A 26,410-nucleotide genomic window follows, 5' to 3' on the forward strand; every position below is an offset into this window, starting at 1 on the left:
TTAGTACAACAAAGCTCTCAATCAGTTTTATTTCCTCTCACCACAGTGGAAGGAAAAATGCAGAAATGAGTGGTAGGGTCATTTGCTAGTGAAAAAAGGGGGACTAGGATTCCACATTCATTTTGGAAACTGACTAGAAACAATCGCTCTCCCCACTCATGCCCAGGCAAAGAGAGGGGCCGGATGAAATCTATAGACAGCAGTTTTCTGTGAACAGTCAGCTGCTCTCAAGTCCAGAGGGCATCTATTCCCAAGTTCATCCAGGGGACAGCAGGAGCATGTTCCTTTTTATGCTGGGCCCATGTGTGGCTGTGAGCAGGTGGATGAAGATCTTGCAAAACTTCAGTCACGTATAACACAACCTGAAGGGCTGGAGGAAGGGCTCTTGATGTTCTCAGCTTGAGAAGTAGAGAACCTTATGTGTACTTGGTGGTCTGCACAGTCCTAAGCAGAGAGCCAAGACAAAGATATTTGTACTGCTTTTGAAAAATCCCTTCTTTCATACACATTCCTTCAGTTAGGTCCTCTGTTATCCTGAATGCTCTCCTCTGGTCATGAGCAGGTAAGGGCCTATTTTGCCAAGATAAGTAGGCTGTCTCAGAACTTCCCATAGGGAAAACTAAAATCAGATACTTCTTGTTTCACTTGGTCTCTAGCTTGAGAACTCCAAGTACTAAGAGACACAGGATAAGGATGAGAGAGGCTGAACCTTTTTGAGAGTCTACTCCTCTGCTGAATGCTATTTTCAAGGGAAAAAAGAAGTCGAATGGTAGTTTCCAGTCTATTCTGGGTTGGCCCCTTGGAGGCTCTGGCTTCTGGGTAATGTCCACAAAAGTCACAACAGTTGTCAAAGCTACTTCTGTTACTTGTTGGGAATCCTGCAGGAAGAAAATCCAGGACAGGTGAGTGCTTGGTATCCATTCATGCGGCTCTCTAACTTGACTGTTATTATCACTTTTCCTGAAAAAAGACCAAAACCAAATTGCTCTAAGCAAGATATACCTTTTTCTCATATTGGTGCTACATAGTTCTTGTTCTATAATATACAAGGAAATTAATTTCTTAGCAGCAGTCCATGACACCAGAACGGTGAACAGTTACATCTACCTAAAGTCTGAAAGACTGATTCTATAGTTTCCCCCAACTGGGGAGCTGGCTGATATCAGAGAGGCCACATGGCAAAACTGCTGCTGTTACGCTCTTAGCAGCTTCACCTTATCAATTCCCAGAAGGCTCCAGGCTCTGAAGCAGAACACATGTGGAAGGAGTAGTGGCAATTCTATTCTGTCTTCAATTGCAGAAAGAAATGTGAGACTTCAGGGAAAAACAAAGAACTCCGTAATGTAGATAAAAAGCCCATTAGAGTCACAGAATCTCAGGGTCAGAAAGGATCCTCTAAACCACCCATCAATTCAAGTCAAATGAAACAGATGCTCCCAGAAAGGACCTTGTCAAGCTGATTCAAGTATCTGGTCTAATATACATAGCTTTTGGTAGATGTCGTCGTAGCCTGATGACTGGAACATGTTTATCTAAAAAGAATTCCTTTTGTTCTAAGTCTGTGCTTACCAAACTTCTAATTATAATTGGACAGTAAATAAATACCTTGTTGAACCAGAAAGGAGTATTTTCTCCACTTACCTTTGTTTATTCCGATGCTACATATTCTCTACTGTGGTCTTTGGCAACAGTAAATACTAGCTGTGGGAACACAACTTGGCTTAGAATAACCTTTCTAGGTACTTACAAAAATGGGTATGGGGCCAGTGCTGTGATAATCTTGCAGGTCATATTAACTCTTTGGAATCTTTTTTTAAACAGTGAAGTCCATGAGGGACTTGTCACAGAAATAATGTTACTTCTGAGCCACTGAGAGAACCATATATATTCCAGAACAGTCAGTGTAGGCTAAAGCTGACGAGGGAATCCTGATTCCAGCCAGGCATGGAAGACTGGCTGAAACTAACCAGACAAAGAAAATGGGGAGGATAGGGTATAACATGGAGGCACGGATGAGGTAAGGATAGAAAGTGATTCCAGAGTGACACCCCCCTCAGTGTGATCATGCAACTACTCCTTCCCCACCTCAACAAGAGATTGGACAATTACACAAGAGAAATTCTGGATTAGGGACAGTGGGCATAAAGAAGGACAGAGTGATGTACGGAACTAAAAATGGGGAAATTCTTCTGTATAATGAAATCCCTTCCCTCATCTAGTTCCAAGATGCTGACAGATGGGTCTTACATCCATACCCTTCAGTCAGGAATCAAGAGGATCTTTTATGAAGAAAATGATCAGTTCCAGCAATAAGACAAAAAGATAATGACATCTGGCAGTTCTATAACCACAAAAGCAACTGCACCAAACTGTTCTACTGTGAAGGTCACCAGTCAGCAAATCTCACTCATGATGATCACAGAGCTTTCAATGAGCTTAACAGCTTACTTTTATGTTAGACAGCTAGAGATTGCCAGATGTATGGGGGAAGCTTCTCACATTAAAGAGAAAAACTGTACATGGGCGCCTGGGTGGTTCAGTTGGGTGAGTGTCCGACTTTGGCTCAGGTCATGATCTTGCAGTTTTTGAGTTCAAGCCCTGAGTTGGGCTCTGTGCTGACAGCTCAGAGCCTGGAGCCTGCTTCAGATTCTGTGTCCTCCTCTCTCCCTACCCCTCCCCTGCTCACACTGTCTATAAATAAATAAATAAATAAATAAATAAACAAACAAACAAACATTAAAAAAATATTAAAAAAAAGAAAAACTGTATCAAATGAGAATAAACAAACTCAGAGGAAACAAAGAAAGATGAAGATGAGAAGTTGTTAAGATCTTTACTTTTATTTTTTTTTAAGTTTTATTTAAATAATCTCTACAACCCAGTGTAGGTCTTGAACTCATGACCGAGATCAAGAGTTGCAAGCTCTTCCAACTGAGATAGCCAGGTACCCCAGATGTTTAAATATATAGAAGAAAAGGATATTATGAAATGAAACAGAAAATAAGCGCTCCTAGATATTAAAAATGTGAGAGCCAAAAAAAAAAAAATCAGTAAAAAGGTTAAAAAATAAAGTTGAGGAACTCTTCTAGAAAGAATAAAAAAGTAAAGAGATAGATAATATAAAAGAAAAAAAAAATCAGAGAACCAATCTAGTGACTCTGTAACAGATTAACAGGAGTTACAAAAAGAGAGAACAGAGAAAATAGTTGGGGGGGGTCTGATTATTAAAAAAATAGTGAAAATTGAAAATTCTCAGAGTAAAAAAAAAAATAAAATTGTTTGGTATAATTAAAAATGAATGAAGAAAAAAAACCTGTCCAATGGCATAATATTATAGAAGCTTTGGACTACTAGGAGCAAAAAGATCTTAAAATGGCTTCTTAACAGTATTGGAAACTAGAAGACAATGGAAGAATGCCTTCAAATTGTGAGTGAAAATCTAGAATGCCTGGTCAGGTGACCAATCATAATTGATATGATAATGATGATGGTTGAATAAAGCTATCCTTAGACATGTGAATTAAAGAAAAAATGTACATGTGCATTTTTTTTTCAGAGGTTATGAGATTTTGAGCTCCACAAGAGAGTAAACCAAGAAGAAAAAAGTAGTGTCTAGTAAACAGTGAATCTTAACATAAGAAGCAAGAGGAATTCTAGGATGACAGGAAAGGAAAGTTCCATAACAACTGCTGGGCAGTAACTCGTTTACACTACCTCAGGTAATAGAGGTCACCATGAGGAAAACACATAGGAAAAAGTAGAACTGATAACATCATATGGCAAGTTCAACTGTTTAGAAAACTGCATTGAGAGAGATTTTATGGAGATGTTGTAGAGTGTGAGACGTTTTAGCCTTTAGCTCAAAGAAAACTAAAGCAATGATATATGAGGTAGTAATTTCAGAATGAATAAAAAATTTTACAAAAATTTAATGAGTTGGCTCAGCATATTTATAAAATCATAATGAGACACTGAATATTGATTTAATAAAGTATTTTATTTTTGGAGAAATATAGTCTTTTTAAATGTTTTTTTTTTAATGTTTATTTTTGAGGGAGAGAGAGTACAGGTGAGGGAGGAGCTGAGAGAGAGAGAGAGACTGAGGATCCAAAGCAGGCTCTGTGCTGACAGTAGTAGAGAGCCCTATGTGGGGCTCAAACCCATGAACCATGAGATCATGACCTGAGCCCAAGTCAGATGCTTAACTGACTGAGCCACTCAGGTGCCTCTGATTTAATAAAATATTTTGATGTAATAAAATATTTTGATGTAAATAATAAAATATATTGGGAGAGTGGTAGGAGGAGAAAAACAGAACTAAACTCATCTACCAAAACAAGAATTCAATAGATAACCTATAAACTCATGATCCAGGAGGTAATTATTCAATATTGCTTAGAATCAAGGCTAGAGGGGATATAACATTTTAGTTTTTGTTAAGATATCCTCTTTTCTGGCATTTTTTGACTTTAAAAACATGTATTATTTTGATAAATTACACAATTACTAATTAATTTGATAATTTACACCATTATCCAGCATTAACCCAATCTGCAGGGGAACTCTGAAATATAAGGTAGGCTTCACGGTCCCAACAAGTTGTGTTGTCTCAACCCAAACAAAGTAAGGAAGCAAGGGAGGTGAGTTTTTCTTTTCTTTCCCTTTCTTTCTTTTTAATTTGAGAGAGAGAGAGAGTGCCAGTGGGGTAGCGGGGCACAGGGGGGAGGGAGGGAGGGAGGGAGGGAGGGAGGGAGGGAGGGAGAGAGAGAGAGAGAGAGAGAGAATCTTAAGCAGGCTCCATTCTTCGTATAAAGCCCATTACGGGACTCCATCCCATGAACCATGAGATCATGACCTGGGCCAAAATCGAGTCAGACTCAATGGACTGAGCCACCCAGGCGCTCCAAGAGCTGGGATTTTCTATTCCTGTATCCTTCAGTCATTGGTTAAGGGCCATTTGGGAGATGTGTATTTCAAGGCACTTTACAGGTAAAGTGGGTCTAGTAGCATGAGGGCAGTCTTTCACAACAGACATAACAAAACACAACAGAAAGGGGAAGAAAACCTTCGGCATACCCACCAAATTAAAAAAAGGAGAGGGTGAAAAATAGAAAGGTAAGTGCAGAAAGCAAAATTACATTTGGTAGTCAACAGGGTATCACATATAAAATAGAAAAGAAATGAATGGGATGCTCAAACTGAAAACATATCCATTATCCTTGACTCATTCTCCCTCAACCTCTGTATCCAAGCAATCAAGTCCTATCTGCGACACCCCTAAATCTCCTGAACTCTACCTCCTGCAGCCCTCACAGCCTCCACCTGGGCCCAGCTATCAGTGTCTCCTGATGAATTCCCATAACAGTATTCTAAATTTCACCTCAGTATTGTCCTTCACTTTCCATAAGCAGGGATGATGTTTATCTTGTTTACCACACTTTACCTAGAGCAGCAACCATGGTATTTGGCACAAAATAGGCACTCAATAAAGATTTTTTTTTTTTTTTGACAAATGAGTAGAGGTATTTTGGATAGGACACTAATATAAAGTAACAAGAGATAATAAATCATAAGGAAAAAATTATGCCATAGCTATTTAATAGTAAGTACAAATCACTTCGACCCCTTATCCCTCCCACAACACCCTAATTAGGATCCTTAAAGTTTGTGCTTCCTTCCTTCCTTATTTGTTTATAAACTAATATTTCAAATTAAATGCTTACTCTTCATATATTAAGAATATTGCCTCCATAATTGTGTGGAAGTTGGGAACAAACACAATCTAATGGTCCAATACTTAAAAGGAATTTGAATGCACTTATCAGGTCATTGGATAATACTGAATGTTACCGACTCATTTTAGAATTTGTGTTTCAGTACCACATGAAGAACAAAGTTTTTAAGTTCAGTGTGTTATACATAAATTTTGAAGACCAAAGTTTTTCTATTTGCATTTTATCTTTTTTTTTAAGTTTATTTATTTATTTTGAGAGAGAGAGAGTGTGAGCCGGGGAAGGGTAGAGAGAGAGAAGGAGAGAGAGAATCCCAAGCAGGCTCCACAACTGTCAGTGCAGAGCCCCACACAGGGCTCAAACTCAGGAACCAAGAGATCAGGACCTGAGCCGAGATCGAGTTGGATGTTTAACTCTGGGTGGACTGAGCCACCTAGCCGCCCTCTATTTGCATTTTAAAAGTGATGTATAAGCAAAATTAGAGAATTCACTGTTTAGTGAATGTGTAGCAAGGACACGGGAAAAAAAACAATACTCAAAGTCTAGTCATCCCCTTTCTCTTATCAAAACAAACAAAAGACACATAGCCAAGTTAGCACAGTTCTTGTACTGTGGATCCAGTTCTGTTATGTATGGTTAATTTATTTCTGCCTTAAACTATCATATTTTATGATATTTACTTCAGAAATTACCATCAACAATTCTGTTTTAACACTTTGGGAGGTTTAGGAGCTTTATTTGTTTCAATCCAGTTTATATTGAGCGAAATCCTTTGTCCCCAAATAAGATTTACTTTGTAACAATATGAAAAGTTCAGATTAGGTTTTGTTTGGCTTTGGTAATAAGAAGTACACCTGATATATTACTGTATTACATCTTTATAATCACAAATTATATATATATATATATATATATATATATATATATATATATAAAATTTTTTTTTTATCTTTATTTTTGAGAGAGAGACAGAGTGCGAGCAGGGAAGGAACAGAGAGAGATGGAGACACAGAATCCGAAGCAGGCTCTAGACTCTGAGCTGTCAGCACAGAACCTGATGCGGGGCTTGAATTTACAAACGGCAAGATCATGACCTGAGCCGAAGTCAGATGCTTAACTGACTGAGCCACCCAGGTGCCCCTAAACCATTGTATGTTAATCCTCTATGTCAAATCATTACAAATGAAAAGAAACTATCATTATTAGAAATAGAGCCATGAATACCATCCCTTAGATTTATGTTTTTGTAACTACACATTTCATCAGCTAGAACTATGAACTAGAACAAATTCATCTTTGCTCAAGTGTGTAATTCATAACTGAGCTCTGAGAGCTCTTTATTCTACATACAAGAACCTTGTCAGAAACATTTATTGCAAATATTTCCCCCTGATCAGTGGCTTTTATTTTCAGCTTTCCTGTGTCTTTTTAACTTTTTATTGTGGTATAATTTGTGTACAATAAAATGTACACATCTTAAGTGTTTGGTTCAATGAGTTTTGACAACTGTATATGCTGTATAGCCCACACCCAAAACAAGATCTGCAATATATCCATCATTACAGAGGGTTCCCTTGTGTCTCTTTCCAGTCTGTCTCCCAGAAGCAACCACTTTCTTTTATCGCTAAAGATTATTTTTGCCTGTTCTTATACTTTGTATAAATGGAACCTTAAAATATTATTTTTGTGTGTGTTTAGATTCTTTCATTCAAGACAAATGTTTCTTTTTCTTTTTTTTTTTTTTAATTTTTTTTTTCAACGTTTATTTATTTTTGGGACAGAGAGAGACAGAGCATGAACGGGCGAGGGGCAGAGAGAGAGGGAGACACAGAAACGGAAACAGGCTCCAGGCTCTGAGCCATCAGCCCAGAGCCTGACGCGGGGCTCGAACTCACAGACCGCGAGATCTTGACCTGGCTGAAGTCGGACGCTTAACCGACTACGCCACCCAGGAGCCCAAGACAAATGTTTCTGAGACTCATGTATACTGTTTTGTGTACAAGTAATTCATTGTTTTATTGTAAGAATTCCATTGTGTGAATATATCACAATTTTCCCATTCTCCTGATGATGGATATTTGGATTATTTTCAGTTTTGCGCTATTATGAATAAGGCTGCTATGATCATTCTTTATAGGTCTTGTTTTGGACGTATGTTTCAATTTCCTTTGGGTAAATACCAAGGAGTAAAATTGCTGAGTCACAGGGAAGATGAATATGTAAAAGACTAAATGGTTTTACCATTTTCATCCCCATTAGCAATGTGTGAAAACTGAGATTTCATGTTATGTCTTATTGATTTTAGTTACTCTAGTAAGTATTATACTTAATTTCCTAGTGAGTGCTATCTCATGGTTATAATTTGCATATCTCTAATGACTAATGACTTTGAGCAGCTTTTCAAGTTTACTGGCCATTTGTTTATTTCCTTTTGTGTAGTATCTGTTCAATTTTTCCATTTTTAGTTAATTAATTTATTTATTTTGGTCCTTGATTTATTTGTAGGCATTCTTTTTATATTTTGGATATTAATCTTTGGTCAGATAATGCACTGAAAAATATTTTCTACCAAACGATAGCATGCATTTTCATAGAGGTGTCTTTGATTAGCAGTTATTTTAAAGTTTGATAAAGACCTATTTATCAAATTTTTAGTTTTATGGTTTGATATTTGTTTCTTATTCAAGAAATAATTGCCTAATTTAAATGTGCAAAAACATCCTCCTATGTTTCCTTTAAAGCTTTGTGACTCTGGGTTTTATATATAGGTTTACGATGCAAGCATAAGTACTTTTTGTGTGTGGAGTCAATTCATTTTTTCCCCTATGTTCATTCAGTAGTTTCAGTTTTATCCAGTTGTTTCAGTAGCAACTATTTTTTAAAAAGTCCTTTTCTCATTGAATTGATTTGATTTGTGGATCTATTTTTGGACTCTATTTTGTCTCATTGGTCTATTTGTCTTTCCTTAAAAAATTTTTTTTAATGTTTGTTTATTTTTTGAGAGAGAAAGACAGTGTGAGTGGGGGAGGGGCAGAGAGAGAAGGAGACACAGAATCCAAAGCAGGCTCCAGGCTCCAAGCTATCAGTCATCACAGAGCTGAACGCAGGGCTTGAACTCACGAACTGCGAGATCATGACCTGAACTGAAGTTGAACGCTTAACCAACTGAGCCACCCATCCACCCCTATCTTTTAAAAAAAAAAAAAAAATTTTTTTTTCAATGTTTATTTTTGAAGGAGAGACAGAGCATGAGAGGGGGAGGGGCAGAGAAAGAGAGACACAGAATCCTTAGCAGGCTCCGGGCTGTGAGCTGTCAGCACAGAATTCAGGAACTTCGAGATCATGACCTGAGCCGAAATCAGACACTCAATTTACTGAGCTACCCAGGTGCCCCCATTTGTCTATCCTTATACCAGTACCACACTGAGATTTAGAGTATAGCCTGAAATCAATAGTTAAGTCCTCCAACTTTGTTCTTCTTTTTCAAAATTGTTTTGGTTATTCTCTTTGCATTTTCATATAAATTTTAGAATCAGGTTGTCCATTTCCACAAAAATGCCTGCTAGGATTTTTGAGGGTTTGCATTCATTCTGTTAGATTCATTTGGGAACAGATTATCTCAATGCTGAGTCGTCTTCTCCATGAAAATGGTATATTTCTTCATTTCTTTAGGTCTCCTGAAATTTCTCCCTATGTTTTATAGTGAATAGGTCTTTTGCTCTTTTGCTAAATTGGTTCCTAAGTATTTTATATGTTTTCCATGTTATTGTAAATGAAACTGAATAAATTCATCTTTAAAATAACATCTAGTTATTTCTAGGTGTTTTCCTAGTGACTTTAAGAAAGTTTAATTACAGGGGCGCCTGGGTGGCTCAGTTGGTTAAGTGACTGACTTCGGCTCAGGTCATGATCTCGCAGTTTGTGAGTTCAAGCCCTGTGTCGGGCTCTGTGCTGACAGCTCAGAGCCTGGAACCTACTTCAGATTCTGTGTCTCCCCCTCTCTCTGCCCCTCTCCTGCTCACGCTCTGTGTCTCTCTGTCTCTCAATAATAAATGTTAAAAAAATTATTTAAAAAAGGAAGTTTAATTACAAAAGCAGTGAATTATAAAAAGTTAAGACTATTGGTAAGTAAAAATGAGAAATGAAAACACCATATTTCCATCTCTAAGAATACCAGTAATAACATTTATATCTTGACCTACACATACCTAGATCCATATATATATATATTTTTTTTTTTTCAATGTTTATTTATTTTTGGGACAGAGAGAGACAGAGCATGAATGGGGGAGGGGCAGAGAGAGAGAGGGAGACACAGAATCGGAAACAGGCTCCAGGCTCTGAGCCATCAGCCCAGAGCCTGATGCGGGGCTCGAACTCACAGACCGCGAGATTGTGACCTGGCTGAAGTCGGACGCTTAACCGACTGCGCCACCCAGGCGCCCCCATATATATGTTTTTAACCATGTGAAATCACATTGTTCAGGCTGCTTAGAAGTTTCTTTAAAAAAAAAGAAAAAGAACCTCTACCTTTTCCTGTTAGTATTTCTTTCTAAAATGTAGTCCATACTCAAGTTTCCCAACTATTACAAAATGTGATTTACAATTGTCCAGATCAGAATCCAATGCAAAAAAATGAACTGTATCTGATTGTTTATTCATAAGTTTCTTTTAATCTAACACAATCAGATATGGTGATTTCTATTATGATGATTAGAACTTATTCAACTATAAAGCATATTGTAAATATCCATGTAAAGGTAATTTTTCCTCATATAAGTACATGATCTTTAAGAAGTTAGCTGGTACCTGATATTAATATTATGATTTTGGGGGTGGGGGAGAGGGGAAAGTGGGTGATGGGCATTAAGGAGGGCACTTGTTGGGATGAACAATGGGTGTTCTACGTAAGCCAATTTGACAATAAATTATATTTAGAAAAACATAATTTTAGGAGAACTAATGATTTAAATAAAGTGAAGTTAAGGAAATAATTTCTAAAAAAAATAATGAATTATTTATGTACAATACTCTGCTAGATAATGTACACATTAGCTCTCCATGTTTTTTGGGGCCAAATATAAATTTGAGGGAGAAGCCAATGAAAAATTTTAAATTCCCTCAGTATTTTAAAGATGTCAGTGAAATTATCAAGATTTTCAAATGAGCCAAACAGAACTAATACGTTAAAGAATAAATGTGGTTAAACATTATGTATCAGGGAGACACCCCAAGTGGGTATACATTTTAACATATGGAACAATGAGCATAACTTTCAAAAGTTCTTTTAAAAAGGTAAAAAGAAAACAACCCAGTCAACTAAGTAAGGTTCTTCTATAAAGACTATTAGGAAGTACAGAAAGGGGTCAAGTGCTTCTATAGTCTTATCATTCGTTAAGAGATAAAGGCAAATGGTGGTTGATTGATCCCTGAAAAGGAAAGACTTTGGTGATAGAAATTTTACAGACTGTCACAGTGATCCAATGGTGGTGATATTCTCTAAGACCTCAATAGGTAAGAGAAATCCCAATCCAGCCACTTCCTAGTCCTTTCCTTTAAAGCAACTGTTTCTAAAATCAAGTATATTTCATTTTTATTTAATTTAGTGTTCTTTACCTTTCCTAGTATAGATCTTGGCTTGGCTTCAAGAAATCAATAAATCCCTTGAAACTATATAAAGAATATTGCATGTCTGTGCATTTTTCTAGTAAGTGAATAGCTTTCAACAGATTCTTAGTGGGGTCCATAAGATTAAAAACCACTAAAACAGATTGGGAGCTTGACTGGCAGTTATTCTAGCATATGCTATTTGACAGAGATATAAAACACTGCCAACTTTCAGTTATAATGAATAAAATAAATTAGTAAATAAAACAATACAATTAGCTTTAAAACGTAGTCAGAGATGTATTTTCTTTTTTTCTTTAAAAAATTTTTTTTTAACCTTTATTGATTTTTGAGACAGAGAGAGAGAGCATGAACGGGGGAGGGTGAGAGAGAGAGGGAGACACAGAATCTGAAACAGGCTCCAGGCTGAGCTGTCAGCACAGAGCCTGACGTGGGGCTCGAACTCACGGACTGTGAGATCATGACCCGAGCTGAAGTCGGACGCTCAACCGACTGAGCCACCCAGGCACCCCCAGAGATGTATTTTCTAAAAGTGTTTTTCAAATTGCAAATTATGACTCATTAGTGTCTAGCATTAAGAAAAGAACAGAACAGGGCACCTGGGTGGCTCAGTCAGTTGAGCGTCCGACTTCGGCTCAGGTCATGATCTCGCAGTTTGTGAGTTCAAGCCCCGTGTTGGGCTCTGTGCTGACAGCTCAGAGCCTGGAGCCTGCTTCGGATTGTGTCTCCCCCTCTCTCTGCCCCTAGCCCACTCGCATTCTGTCTCTGTCTCTCTCAATAATAAAAAATAAATAAACATTAAAAAAAAAAAAGAACAGAATAAGCTACAACAGAATAGACAACATCACATTGTGCATTGCATAAAAACATTGTTTTATATTTCATTTTTATATATGTGTGTGCTAAAAGGTAGGTTGTTGTAAAATACATAGAGACTAGTAATTTCAGTTGCTTCTGTGGAAGGGGCAAGTTTCTCAAGTCAGCCCTTAAGGTGAAAATTTTTGTATAGTCACAATTCCCTTTGCAAATCCTTTAAATCATCCTAAGTAAAGGCACATGATTTGGTATAACCCATACCACGTCCAGTAAGTTCAACACAGTTAATTTTTGCACCATGACTGGAAGAGATACTGTCTTCAGTTATACATGAATGAAGCACAACTGAAGTTTTCAATTGTCAACCAATTAGACCAGTTAGATGTGACTGACTGCAAAGTGTGATTTTGTAGAGGGGGCAAACTAACCCAAAAAGCCAACTTCTACTAAATACTAGAAAAAAGATAATGATTAAAATATCTAGATAAGAGATAAGCCACTGGGTAGCTTCCATGCCTAGGAGAACAAGAGATTCAGAGAGAAAAGAACAGTCCTGTGGGTATCTTTCCAAACTTGCAAATAAATACAGTTTAGAAAAACAAAACCATATGTTCAGTGCAGGATCTCTAACTGATTAAATGAAGCTTATAGAAGTAGTGCTTTGTTATTCAGTAATACAGAGAAAAAATGGAGTGCCTTCACTAACAGTTTCTGGTAACCTGAGTTTTAACCCCATTTATAGGCATAGAGAGCTAAGGTACTCAACTCTGTCGTAAGAAGGAGCTACAGATATTTTACTTCTGGCCTACATGCAGTCTCTAGTTCATTTCTTTTCTGGGATGCAAATGCAATGACATATAGATAATAATTTCAGTGAGTTTTAAGTATCATTAAAAGTTGATACACTGGCATGCCAATTTATATGTGAATCAGTTCACCAGATCTTAATCATTTCTCTGTTTTTGCAATTTTAAAGCTAAGGATTATATACTAAAACCAAGGCAGATGTTAAAGTGGCTTAACACACATCATAAACAATAGGTATATGTTTACTGCACTACTAAAATTATTTATCTTAATGGAATGCAATCAACTAAGAACTGATGACTACAAACTAGCCACAGCAATATCTCTTTAAGCAATCAACAGGCTCACAGACTCTGATAAATGTGTGACTATCATACTGAATGCACAGTTATGGAAAATGTTCTCTGTGCTTAAATCAACTGGTATAGTAACACTGGTATGATAATTTTTTTAAAAAGTTTATTTATTTATTTTGAGACAGAGACAGCATGAGTAACGGAGGGTCAAAGAGAGAGGAGACAGAAACCTAAGTAGGCTCTTTGCTGCCAGTGCAGAGCCCAACAATGGGCTTGAACTCACAAAATCATGAGATCATGATCTGAGCCGAAACCAAGAACTGGATGCTTAACCAACTGAGCCACCCAGGTGCCCCACACTGGTATGATAATTGAAATGAAATTAACCTATAAGATAGTCTGGGTTCAGGAAATTAAAAAAGAAAACTGGGGAAAAATATATACACTATTTATCATGACAACATGCTAATTTCAATAATCAGGCAGGGAGGTTGACTTGAAAGTTGTATCAGCTCTCTCTAACCAAATGTTGGCTGGTAGCATAAATTGGCTCTCAATGTTAAAAAGTGACCCGCTTCTCATATAGCTGGTAAGACCATCTAGGCATTTCAAGGCTTAGCAGTACTTTATGAGCCATAACTTACCTTTATAGACTGGCACTGGTATAGGAATCGGGCTCCTGACACATGAGCTTGTGGGTTGGACTGGAGGCCTGTATATGCCCACAATACCTGGATCTCCAAGGAAACTGGTATGACACAGCAGGAAGTACAATGCATAGCCTGTAGAAGGGTAAAGAAGCATCTGCTTGAATTGCTGATGGTTGCCTACAGTCAGTTACCATGCATTAAGTAGCCATTGTTTCTTAAAAATTATACACAACAAAGGAGGTAATAGGACTTAGAGAAAGAACACAAAAGTTCACAATAGACCATACTATTGTCCTTGATCTTAAAAAAATTAATATTCTAAAATGGAAATAACTAATATAGAGATTAATAAAATGTGAACCCACGTACAAGGGTTATAAGAAGTGCTCAGTAGCGGTGCATAGTCAGTGCTGTGGACTGCTAAAAAAAAGCCATTTCTGGCTGAGGATGGCTTCACAGGACTGGGATGAGTAATGTGTGACTGGAAGAAATGGTGATTAAAGGAAAATTCAGGTAGAGAGATGGCACATAAAGAGGTGTGGAACTAGGGGTGCCTGGGTGGCTCAGTCGGTTGAGCGTCTGACTTTGGCTCAGGTCATGATCTCACGGTTCATGGGTTCGAGCCCCACATCAGGCTCTGTGCTGACAGCTCTGAGCCTGGAGCCCGTTTCAGATTCCGTGTCTCCCTCTCTCTCTGCCCCTCCCCCACTCATGCTCTGTCTCCTTCTGTCTCAAAAATAAACATAAAAAAAATTAAAAAAAAAAGTGGTGTGGAACTAGACCAGCACATGATGTCATGGAGAGATATTCACTGATTAATTTGAATAATAGTTACTGAGTGTCTTCTATGTGCCAGGCATGATGGAGGCACTGGCCTTGAGCAGACCACTTGACTAAAGCAAAGGATTTGTACACAGAGCAGTGAAAGGTAAAGGAAGACATTTCAGGGTTAGATTATGAAGTCCAACTCCAGGAAGATTAATTCCAAGAGGTAAGAAGGATTGCCGGAAGTGAGGACATCAATCAGGAGGTTACTATAACCTAGCAGACACAAGGCACTATCCTCAAATATGCCTTGTGCTTTCCTAGCTTCACACCTTTTTAGAGTAAGGCTCAGACACTGGCAATAATAATATAGGAATGGGGGAGACAGACAGACCATATTTAAGCTTACTTTATTCAGGAACTAACAAACTGTTTCCCAAAGTGACTGCATCATTTGCAGTCCCATCAATAATGTCCGAGGGTTCCAGTTTCCACACACCCTTGCCAACACTCATTAGTGTCTCTCTTTTAAGAATAGCCATCCTCATGGGTGTGAAGTGGTATCTCGTTGTAATTTTGCATTTTCTTAATGGCTAACAATGTTGAGTCTTTCATGTGTTTGTCCCAAATATTTTAAAACATCTTTCTTTTCATTTATTCTACATTAGGAATACTTTCCTATGTTGTCAAATGTTCTTCAAAAATGTGATTTAAAAATACAAATTGTAGGCTTAAGGCAAAAAAAAAATAAATAAAGAGTAGTTCCAGTATAATCTGAACCTTGTCACTAACCATCCTCTTCCTGTTCTCAGCTACAATCACCCCAAACCACACTTCCTCTGTAGGGCTCTGTGGGAGATTTACAAGAACTCGATTGGACTTCAGTTGCCCAAAGCCTGGATCAAGTACACGTGTTTACTTACCCCAAGACTTTTTAAAAGGAAAGAAGTATATAAGGAATAAAGTCATAATAGTGCTGCAGAAGAGAAAAGGGAACTTTCAAAATAATCTCTAAAGAGAAAGGCATTTCAAAGTCTGAACCAAAACTGAAAGGTTAAATAAAAAAAGTAAATTGATATCTTTCACAATATAAGAAAAAAATACCACAAACAAAGTCAAAAGACAAATGACAAACTGGGAAAAAATATCTGCAAATCATACCAAAAGAGTTCATTTCTCAAATTTGCAAAGATTTCCTATAAGCCATAACACAGTAATTCAATAAAAATGGACAAGGAATATAGATAGATAATAGTGAATAAAATACAAATTGTTCAACCATATATCAAAATACTCAACCTTACTCACAGTGAGAGAAAAATAAAACTACACTGAGATACTAATTTTCACTTATGAAAAAAGATTAAAAATTTTTATGACATAGTATTAAAGAGGGTTAGGGGAAAAAAGCAGTGTCACAGATGAATGATGGGACTATAAATTCATGCAACCTGTATGGGGAATAAATTGATAATATTTATTAAAATTTTAAATGCATATACCTTTGATCTAGCAATTCTACTTCTAGAAGTTATCATATAGGTTTATTCTCTCATGTATGAAATGTTGCCTGAACCAGGATATAAAATGCTGCATTGTATATAACAGCAAAAGACTGAAAACAACTTGAATGTCTACCAAAAACGCTGCATAAATAAATTATGGCTTGTCCATGTAATGGAATATTATGCAGCCATACTGTGCAAAGAATGAGGAAGCACATTATGTACTAATATAGAACACACTCTATGATCAAGTGAGAAAAGCAAGGTGTAGGACAGTGTCTACAATGTTATATCATGTGGATAAAAAGAGTACAAGAGTACATACTTGTGTGAGCATGCAGTATCTGTGGAAGGAAAGAAACTAGTAATTTCAGTTGCTTCTGTGGAAGGGAAGAGCTGTCTGAGACACAGATTTTTATTTTGTACTTTTTGAATTTTTAGCCAAGTATATGTATTACTTATACAGAAAAATAAACAAAATTTTAATATATACATTTTAATACTTACTCATTTCTTTGAGAGAGAGAAAGAGACAGAGCATGAGTGGGGGAGGGGGAGAGACAGGATGGAGACACAGAATCTGAAGCAGGCTCCAGGCTCTGAGCTGTCAGCACAGAGCCCATTGTGGGGCTTGAACTCACAGACCGTGAGATCATGCCCTGAGCCGAAGTTGGTCACTTAACTGAATGAGCCACTTGGGTGCCCCAACAATTTAAAATTTTAAAAGAAAAGAAAAGAAAATTAAAGGTACAGCTGAGACTAAAGTGAGAAGATGGGGGTTAGGCAAAAGAGGAAGAAGACAGAATAGGATAGCAGATTTACTTATGTCACTTGAGCTGGAGTCCAGAAACACACTTGCTGGCACTGATCTAGTGGGCCACCAGGAAAAGTGCAAACAGAAACAGCTAAGTGAGTTTCCTTCTAGGGAAGGGGGTGTTAGGGTTTTCACTCTTCATTGAATACCATTATATACACGGTTTGAATTTTTAACCTATTAATGTATTTTTATTAAATATAAATATGTAAACTTTTGTAACAGAAAGAAAACACAATTTCAACCTCAAAGAATCTGTGTTGATCAAACATTCAAGAATATAAGAGAATACCTGAAATATATACTTTCTCTTACCATAAGTAAGGTTGATTTTGAACCACAGAACAATCTCTAGATTTTCTACCTTTAAATTTTTTTCCAAGTAAGGAAAGTAAGTTAGGTATAAACCTAACCTGAAATAATAACTTCAAATGGCATGATTTTTTGTAGTCTTCCTTTTGTGACAACCGCATTATCTTCCTTCTATGAGGGTCACATCATCTATGGAAACAGGGCTAGTTTTAATTTTAATATCCACAATTTTCAAACAAAAGGGGCAAGTGAGTTTCTGTGAGAACGTGTATTTCTCTCCTTACTGAAACATTGCAGTTCCTGCTGAGAATCCTTGTCCACTCTCTCTTTTGGGCTGGGTCAGCGTTACCAAAGATGGCAACATGTTCTGGGCTGGTTTTTCCATGAAGAGTCTGATAAATTTCCTGCTGTAAGTGGCTGCAGTCCACCTTTTTCAGCCTGAAATGAAACACCATGGAGGCTGGAGTTCAATGCTAACATATTGATCCAAACGTTAAAAATAATATTATAGGAGCACCTGGGTGGCTCAGTTAGTTGAGTGTCCTACTTCAGCTCAGGTCATGATCTCACAGTTCATGGGTTCAAGCGCCACATCCGTTCTGAGCTGACAGCTCAGAGCCTAGAGCCTGGAGCCTGCTTTGGATTCTGTGTCTCCCTCTCTCTCTGCCCCTCCCCCGCTTACACTCTGTCTCTTAAAAATAAATATGTTAAAAAAATTTTTTTTTAAATATTACAAAATAAATTGGAAGAAATAATCCTTATTAGTAGGTATAAGAGACTGTCAGAAAACTTTTAGCAATATTACTATTATATAGATTATAAAACTACTACTAACTAGCATTGTCATTCAAAATATAAAAGTTGTCCTTATCAACATATTCCCTACAGAGAGAGGCAAAATTGTGGGAAATGATGTGGAAGCAAAGAATTACCTGAGCTTGCATCCAGATATTGCATTCACTCCAAATTGCACTTCATGTTTCTTAACAGAGCAGATTCCATCACCCTGGCTCTGCAAGAGGGTCATCTGAGGTGGAAAGTGATGGTCAAGGAGAGTGTAACAGAAGAAAAAGAAGGCAGATTGGAAAATTTATGCTCTTATTATTCCTTTAACACTATATTTTACTATTATCATAACATTGTTCGAGTTACAAATTTGTTTTTTCCCTCTAGTAGTTAAAAAACACAAGAGACAATTACTATTTTCCCCCAAATGTCTACCCACACACCAGTATATAACTATTTCCTTAAAACAAACACCTTCAGCTTTTGGTAGCAACGGCTTTGAGAATATAATGTATTAATGGTTTGGTAAAGGAAGTCCTGAATTCCTAAAAAAATCAGGGGACCTCAGAATTGGCAAACCCAAAAGATCAGCAGCTGCAGCTTTTCTGCAAGAGACTACCCAAGTCCCAAAAAGGATACAGAGTGACTTTTATCACCAGTTAGGGCCAAAAGTGGCTTCCCAACAATATAGCCAGGATTTCCACTTCTAGGACCAGTAAGAGAAGCAACTGTGCTCTGTTGAAAAGCCTGCACAAAGAGCGAAGAAAAGTCACTTGCACAGAAAAGCACGCTCCACTGTGTGGCTTCATACCCTTCTCCAGCACTGAACAATCTGGCTCCCTCACACAGTGGAGCATTTTGCAGAAATTTCTACTCCCCAACATCTTTTACTTTTTCATTCACTACAATAGGTCCCAAGTGATCTGCGTATTGAAATTCACTGTATGCTACTCCTACCAAGGATTACAACCAAGGATCTACCAACCTTTTGTTTCTCAAAAACTTTTATCAGTTAAGGAATTTAAACTTAATTTAGAAATATCTTTTAATTAATATAGACGTTCCAGTGATAAACTGTGAGAGACATGAGACTTGATTGATCATTTGAGGGCAGAGTTGAGAAGAAACCAGATTCTGCTGGGGTCAAAAGAAAGTAGAAGAAAGCCAAAAGAGTGGGTGATGGGCATTGAGGAGGGCACCTGTTAGGATGAGCACTGGGTGTTGCATGGAAACCATTTTGACAATAAATTATATTATATATATATAATAAGAAGAAAGCCAAAAGATCGTGATCAAGATTAGAAAATTAGATTAAGTGGGAAATGAATAAAATGCTAAATGTCATCACATAATAATTTGACATGTTTATAAATACATACAGGCAAAAATTCATTATAAGCACCTAAATAGTACAGAAATATAAAGAGTAAAAGTAAAAAACAAACAAAAACTTGCCAAATGCTCAGATATATAAGAAAAGCTAGTTAAAAAATTTCTGTGGGAGGTTGGCTGAGTTTATGATTCAAAGTGACTATTTAAAAAAAGAGTTTGGATTTGAGACTAAAGTCCTGCTTCATTGGGGCCAGATAGAGAGTCACAGAAACTTTACTGGATAAATGTTGTTGAATCTCTATCACTTGTAGTTAAATTATGGAATAGCAAATGTTGAGGCCTCAGTTGACAGACTGAACTAGGCCTTCATATTCTTAATCTATTTTGCATGCATCAGAGAAGCCCAGGAACTATTTCTAACCCACTATTTCTTGCCCTCTCAATCCACTATAGAAGAAGGGCCCTAACCCTGAAGCGAATGAGGAAATGTTGCTGTAAGGAAGTGTCTGGCTCCACAGTCAGGTTGGTTTGTCCAAAACTGACAGAGACTTTCTGGATTCCAAAAGTCCCATTGGTCTCTATCTCATAGATGACCTGAAATACAAAAGTAAAATCAATTAATAAAATTTATTTATTCACTCATTTATTCATCTATTTAGAGAGTGCATGTGTGAGAAGGGGAGGGGTAGAGGAAGGAGAGGAAATCTCAGGCAGGCTCCATACCCAGTGTGGAGCCTGATGTGGGGCTCAATCTCATGACCATGAGATCATGACCTGAGCCAAGAGTTGATCGCTTAACCAACTGAGCCAACCAGGTACCCCTAAAAATTATTTAATGGGCCAATTATACAGAAGATTTTCTGTCTTTAAGAGTTTTATTATAACTAAATGAGTGTACAGCATAGTGAATACAGTTAACAGTAGTATATTTATATTTGAATGTTGCTGAGGGTAGATCTTAAGTTCTCATTGCAGGAAAAAAATGTGTAACTGTGGTAATGAATATCAACTAAACTCAACTGGTGATCATTTCACTATGTGTGTGTGTATGAAATTATCATGTGGTGTACTTAAATATGTACACCTAAAACATTTTAGGTACCTTGTGTACCTAAAACTAATACAGTGTAACATATGAAATTATCATGTGGTATACCTAAAACTAATACAATGTAATATGTCAATTATATCTCAATAAAAGGAATAACTGAACGAGGGAAACTAAACAAGTAATCTTAAAAATGCTAAACGCAAATACCATGAAAAGATAAAGTAGACTTCATATTATATCTACACATGCAAAAAGATACTGGATCTTTGAAAGGGTTTTGAAAGGGTTTGAAAGGGTTTGAAAACCCTTTGACAGGGTTCATGGGAGAAGTGAGTTTATGGTAAGGATCGAAAGGGAAGAAAAATGAGTTCTGATTGTGTGCAGAGAAGATGAGTAGAGAGGGGAGCATGGAATGGACACCAGGTTTACTTGATTCTCCCAATGTCTGAGGATGAATGAAGATAGTAGCTGGAAATGGAAGTCATAAGCAATTGAAGGTAACCTTAGATTTCTGACTTTAAAATGATGCTTAAGACAAATCTTCCTTCTGTAGCTTGATTAAAAGGGAAAATAGAGGGAAAGAAGTGGAATCCTCTATTTCAGATTTTCAGATGATACTAGTTTTTTTCAGGAGAAGAAAATGTGGTATGAACTATAATAAACTGCCAATAGGTAAAGGTAGAAAAGTCAGAAGTAATCTTAGTCTTTTGGGTGTGAAATATGGGAGAAAGGCAGCAATGGAAACTGAAACATGGTAGGAGGAAGGTGATGGGCTCAGCTTTTGACATGTTACGTTCCATGCACAAAAATTCCTGTGGGGTTGGTCTGGTACTTAATGGAAGATGAGGCACCTCTGGTAATGTTGATCAACAACCAACAAACAGTCCAGAATCTGAGATCAGCGTCCTTACCTGGGAAACCACATTCTGACAAATGTTTCCAGACAAGAGAGGAGAACCAGCCTGTGAGACAAGGGTTACAGGAACCTGGAACTAGCAAGGAGAAGTAAATCAACTGAGATTGAAAGCAGTATTTTCTCTTCTAGCTACATATTATATTGAAATGAGTATTTTTCATTTTTCATCACCACTTTCCTCTCTCCTTCCCATTGCCAGCCTACAACTTAAGATTAAAAAAAAAAAATCATTTTAAATCAGCACTTCTCAAAACGTATTTCTCAGGTCCTTAATTTTACTGGATATAAAATAAAGGTTCTATGGTCAAATAAATTTTAGGAATACTATATCTGGTATTCCCCTTAGAGAGTACCAGGGTCCTCTAGCACATTAAAGACTCCAAGAAGACCCCTCTAAATATAATGTTTAACTTTACTTAACCCAATGTTTCTGAAACTTATCTAACACCTTGTGAATTTTTATTTCATGTGATGCTTATTAATCATAAGGAACTTACATGGGAAAATGTTTTACGTCCACACCTAACAGTTTGATACATCACACACAGATTTCCTTTCACAACTACAATCTAGACTGAAACTGCCTCAGATGCAAATGGACCAAATAGTCTCCTTATTTTTTCCTGATAAACAACGTCATACCTTCGTATTCTGCAGATCAGTCATACCTCTTGGAACCTAGAATAAGAGAACAGCAAGAACCGTGAGTGTGCATAGACCTCAGAGAAAATTTCCAGGGGCTTGTGGTTTCACATGTGGGGAGGAAAAATTAACATATTAGAATGATTCTTCTCTTCCACCTGACTCTTCTTTTTTTTTATTTTTTTTTTTTAATAATTTTTTTTTAACATTTATTTATTTTTGAGACAGAGAGAGACAGAGCATGAACGGGGGAGGGGCAGAGAGAGAGGGAGACACAGAATCGGAAGCAGGCTCCAGGCTCTGGGCCATCAGCCCAGAGCCCGACGCGGGGCTCGAACTCCCAGACCGCGAGATCGTGACCTGGCTGAAGTCGGACGCTTAACCGACTGCGCCACCCAGGCGCCCCACCTGACTCTTCTTAATACTAAAATGCCATGAGTAAAGCTGAGGGGAGATTGGACTGTGACACGCCTGCTCTGAGTAGAGCTCTACTGAATGGCAAAAGCAAGAGGTTTTGGTGAAATAGTGAAATGATATCCCCTCCCACCGTCCAAGCCAATCCCATTAGCCAGGAGGGTAGAATCTCTTATCTTTGGACGTATATCCTCAATTCTTCCATCTTTCTTTAGATGACAGGGTTTTTGGGCCCTCTGCCTTTTTTTTTTTTTTTTCCAACATTTATTTATTTTTGGGACAGAGAGAGACAGAGCATGAACGGGGGAGGGGCAGAGAGAGAGGGAGACACAGAATCAGAAACAGGCTCCAGGCTCTGAGCCATCAGCCCAGAGCCCGTCGCGGGGCTCGAACTCACGGACCGCGAGATCGTGACCTGGCTGAAGTCGGAGGCTTAACCGACTGCGCCACCCAGGCGCCCCCCCTCTGCCTTTTTTGTAGCTCTTAGGCATTCTGACTTTCAGTTCAGGGCTTTTCCCACAACCCAATGGTGGGAAGCATGTTGACTTGGAGGGTAGGGACACCACCTTTAAGACTGTGAAGTTATAATAAGAGGCAGCATTGAGGGCTGGATCCAAGGTGCAGCTATTTGTCAGGTTCTTGAAGAAACGAGCACAGGTTGTACTTTTACTCTCCAGGAAACCTTAGAACACAAAGAATTAAGGGAGTGATAAAAAAGAAAGTCTATTTTCTTTTTATTTAAAACAACTTTTTTTAGGGTTTTTTTTTTTTTTAAACAATTTCTAAGAAAGCCTATTTTTCATTTTTATTTTATTTAATTTTTTTTTTAAATGTTTATTTTTGAGAGAGAGAGAGAGAGAGAGAGAGAGAGCGCGCGCGTGAGTGGGGTAGGGGCAGAGAGAGAGGGAGACACAGAATCCGAAGCAGGCTCCAGGCTCTGAGCTGTCAGCACAGAGCCCAAAGCGGGGCTCGAACCCACGAACTATGAGATTGTGACCTGAGTCGAAGCTGGATGCTTAGCTGACTAAGCCACCCAGGCACCCCCAAGAAAGCCTATTTTAAATTGAACAAAAATGTTGGCACTTTTGTTTTGGACTCACCTGCAGGATTGCTCTCAGCACAGAGCCCCCCAGCACCAACTCCGGCAGGCTGCCTCAGCAAGCTGATTACAGACCACTTGGGGAAATATGTCAAAATGGGGTCCCCAGCCTGAATAAAGTACAGTAGAAATTTATCCACAGTGAGATTGGACAGAACTCTACCAGAAAAGAAAAAGTAGAAACAAAAATTAACTCAATGACTTGTTAATATGGACAATACTGCCTTCTAAAAGAGTTGACAATGGTTTACCTAGTTGCAGCGGGGTACCTCAAAGATACCCCGTCAATTGTCAGCTATGAGGGAAAAACCACACCAAACAATCCCATCCCTATCCCCAGGCTCACCCTGTAAAAAGGTGGTGGCGACTGGGTTTGGAATGTTGAAGTGAATGATTCGCCTCCAAACTCTGTAGCCAAGGCCTGGAAGTTGGTTGCATTGACCTTTTGGAGCTTCTGGAAATAGTTTAATCTTGCTAGAATGTTGTGGTTTTTTTTTTTTAATGAAAAGGGGTTTAGATAAAAGAAAAACATTTATTTTAAAATATCTGGCATGCCAAGTAACTACTTAAAAAAATATTATTGGGGCATAATATATACATAGCAAAGTATGCAAATGCACTCATCTTAAGTGTAAACTCAAAAGATTGTTTACATATTTATATACTTTTATTCCCGCTACTCAGTGTAAGCTATAGAACATTTTCCCAGAAAACTCCCAATCAATAACACTCCACTTTCAAAGAGAACAAGTGTGATTTTTATCGCCTTCTATTTTATGTGTAATCTGTTGAAGGAATTATTGTTTTACTATTGACATCTAAGATAAGAATATGGCCAATGAATACCAGTCAGTTCCATGTCCTTAATGCCAGGAATGTGAGTGATTAGCAGACTGCGATGAAGACAGGAGGTTCAATAATGTTCACATTTGCCCCATACCAGATGAGACTCTAGTACAACAAAAAGGTACTGTTTCCGTGAGAACATGGCAAAGCTAGAGACAACATTCAATTTGTCCTCTCCTTCCTGTTTCTTCTTCTTTTTTTTAATGTTTATTTATTGTTGAGACAGCGAGACAGAGCATGAGTGGAAGAGGGGTAGAGAGAGGGAGACACAGAACCTGAGGCAGACTCCAGGCTCTGAGCCGTCAGCACAGAGCCCGACGCGGGCCTCGAACCCATGGACTGAGAGATCATGACTTGAGCTGAAGTCAGAGGCTCAACTGACTGAGGCGCCCAGGCGCCCCATCCTTCCTGTTTCTTCTAAACCTCAACTGACCAGTCCTGATAATAATGTTTCCACCTCTCAAGTAATTGGCTTTATGTTTCCCTCCTTTCACTTCATAATGTCTACATTTAAAATTTCAGACACTCCAAAGGGGTATATTTTGTAACAATTCTATAACTTATATTAAACAAACATGTAAATCTATCTAAGTTCCTGTAGCCAGCTCCTTATGTCTAACAGGGATGACTGAAATTAAAGTTTTGTACAGGTTTTCTGATCCACAGCCAACAGGGCAGAAGAAACTGCAAACGTTCACTACTAAGAGAAAGAGAGGGAGAAGGTGGAGAGGTAGAAGAGGGCAGATGATGGAAATTCAACAGAAAAAAAAAGTTAAAAAAAAAAAGTCATGTTAGGTAACATGAACAGCCAATACATTTCTACTCACAGTTGTTCACAAGGACACAAAACTGCCTTACTCCACCTGAATCCATGAAAACTCTCGAAGGAAATGGGGAATTACTCCTGAAGATAAGAGAGTTGTCCACACACATCCAACTCGAAGACCTGAAAGGAAATAGGACGAAGAAGAGATACATTTAGAAGTGGAGGGTTTGGTCCAAAGGACGTGCCCCATGGATGTCGGTCAATGCCTAAGAGAGGCCTCCTTGGGCATCCATAGGACAACACAAAGGTCCTATTCTATCGGAGGGTCCTACTCTAGAGAATCCGAGGAGTAACTTCACTCCTGGGAAAAACCAAGGTAATTCTCCTTACAGAAGTGGAAGTGGGGGTGGAAGGCAGGAAGGATAACTCCTCCTACTTCCAAACATGACTTATTACAATTAGACCCTACAGGGTCTCAATCTCCTTTAGGATTCTACCGGCACACTGCAGCTCACCTCACGCTGCCCGGAAGGCAGAAGGAGAAAACTGTCCTCGGATGGAGAAGGTAGCAGTCCCTGTCGCAACAGCAATTTATGTCGCAGGTACCAGGAGTCAAGTCACAGACACAGACCGGTAAGGCTATGAAGGTAAAGCAGAGGGAATGGGGTGAGGATTCCCAAACTTCCGAGCGCGAATTCCCATCTTGCGACAGTCCCACTCCTCACTTAGTGGCAATCCACTTTTTCCACAGAATTTTAGATCTAAGGCAGTGGTTTTCCATCCCCACATCTCCTCCCCTCACCTGGGAAGAGGTCTACGGTCCCATTCTCAGGTGCAGAGGGGGTCACAACCGTAGGGCCCGCCGTAGAGATTCCAGGCACAGGCCAGGGAGTTTCAGATCCCTCCGAGGAGGATTGAAGGGTCCCTCCAGGCGACGCTGGCCCCACGTCCGAAGGGGTGGGGGCAGCCCCTGACGGAGAGGAAGGCTGAAGCCAGACGCCCTCGGGAACCATCAGGAAGAACACCTGCAGTAGCATGAGCTGCGAGATGCACATGGGGGCAGTCAAGACCCCCACGAGTTTAAAGTGGGTTTCAGCGGTCCCGAGGCGCGTCGGTGGAGGATGGTGGAAGGAGTCGCATCGCATCTGACGTCTTCCGCATGCACCTGCTCATTGGCTCACGGCTATGGCCGAGAGTTTTTCAGCCAATAGAAAGCGGCGTTGTTACAGCTCT

At 38.5% G+C, this 26,410-nt stretch overlaps 1 protein-coding gene across 5 annotated transcripts; it reads right to left on the bottom strand.

The window, feature by feature from the left end:
• TCTN3 (tectonic family member 3) lies at positions 1–26,340 on the bottom strand. 5 transcript variants are annotated; one of them, XM_011287502.4, is made up of 14 exons: positions 25,980–26,337; positions 25,693–25,816; positions 25,239–25,357; positions 23,912–24,039; positions 23,567–23,675; positions 23,033–23,148; positions 22,053–22,088; positions 21,406–21,480; positions 19,912–20,037; positions 18,751–18,858; positions 18,258–18,352; positions 17,610–17,763; positions 13,924–14,061; positions 1–878 (listed from the first exon to the last, which is right to left on the bottom strand). In XM_011287502.4, exons 1-14 carry the CDS (start codon positions 26,320–26,322, stop codon positions 642–644), a joined length of 1,908 nt encoding a protein of 635 aa, XP_011285804.3. In that variant the 5' UTR covers positions 26,323–26,337; the 3' UTR covers positions 1–641. The 5 variants fall into 5 exon arrangements, 4 of the variants coding, with proteins under 4 accessions (XP_011285804.3, XP_011285803.3, XP_011285805.3 ...); XM_011287501.4 differs by having other exon boundaries at positions 21,406–21,486; XM_011287504.4 differs by having other exon boundaries at positions 818–960; positions 21,406–21,486; positions 25,980–26,338.
• Between the last annotated feature and the right edge of the window lie 70 nt (positions 26,341–26,410).

The sequence above is a fragment of the Felis catus genome, chromosome D2, assembly GCF_018350175.1.
Source record: "Felis catus isolate Fca126 chromosome D2, F.catus_Fca126_mat1.0, whole genome shotgun sequence".
Taxonomy (NCBI): domain Eukaryota; kingdom Metazoa; phylum Chordata; class Mammalia; order Carnivora; family Felidae; genus Felis; species Felis catus.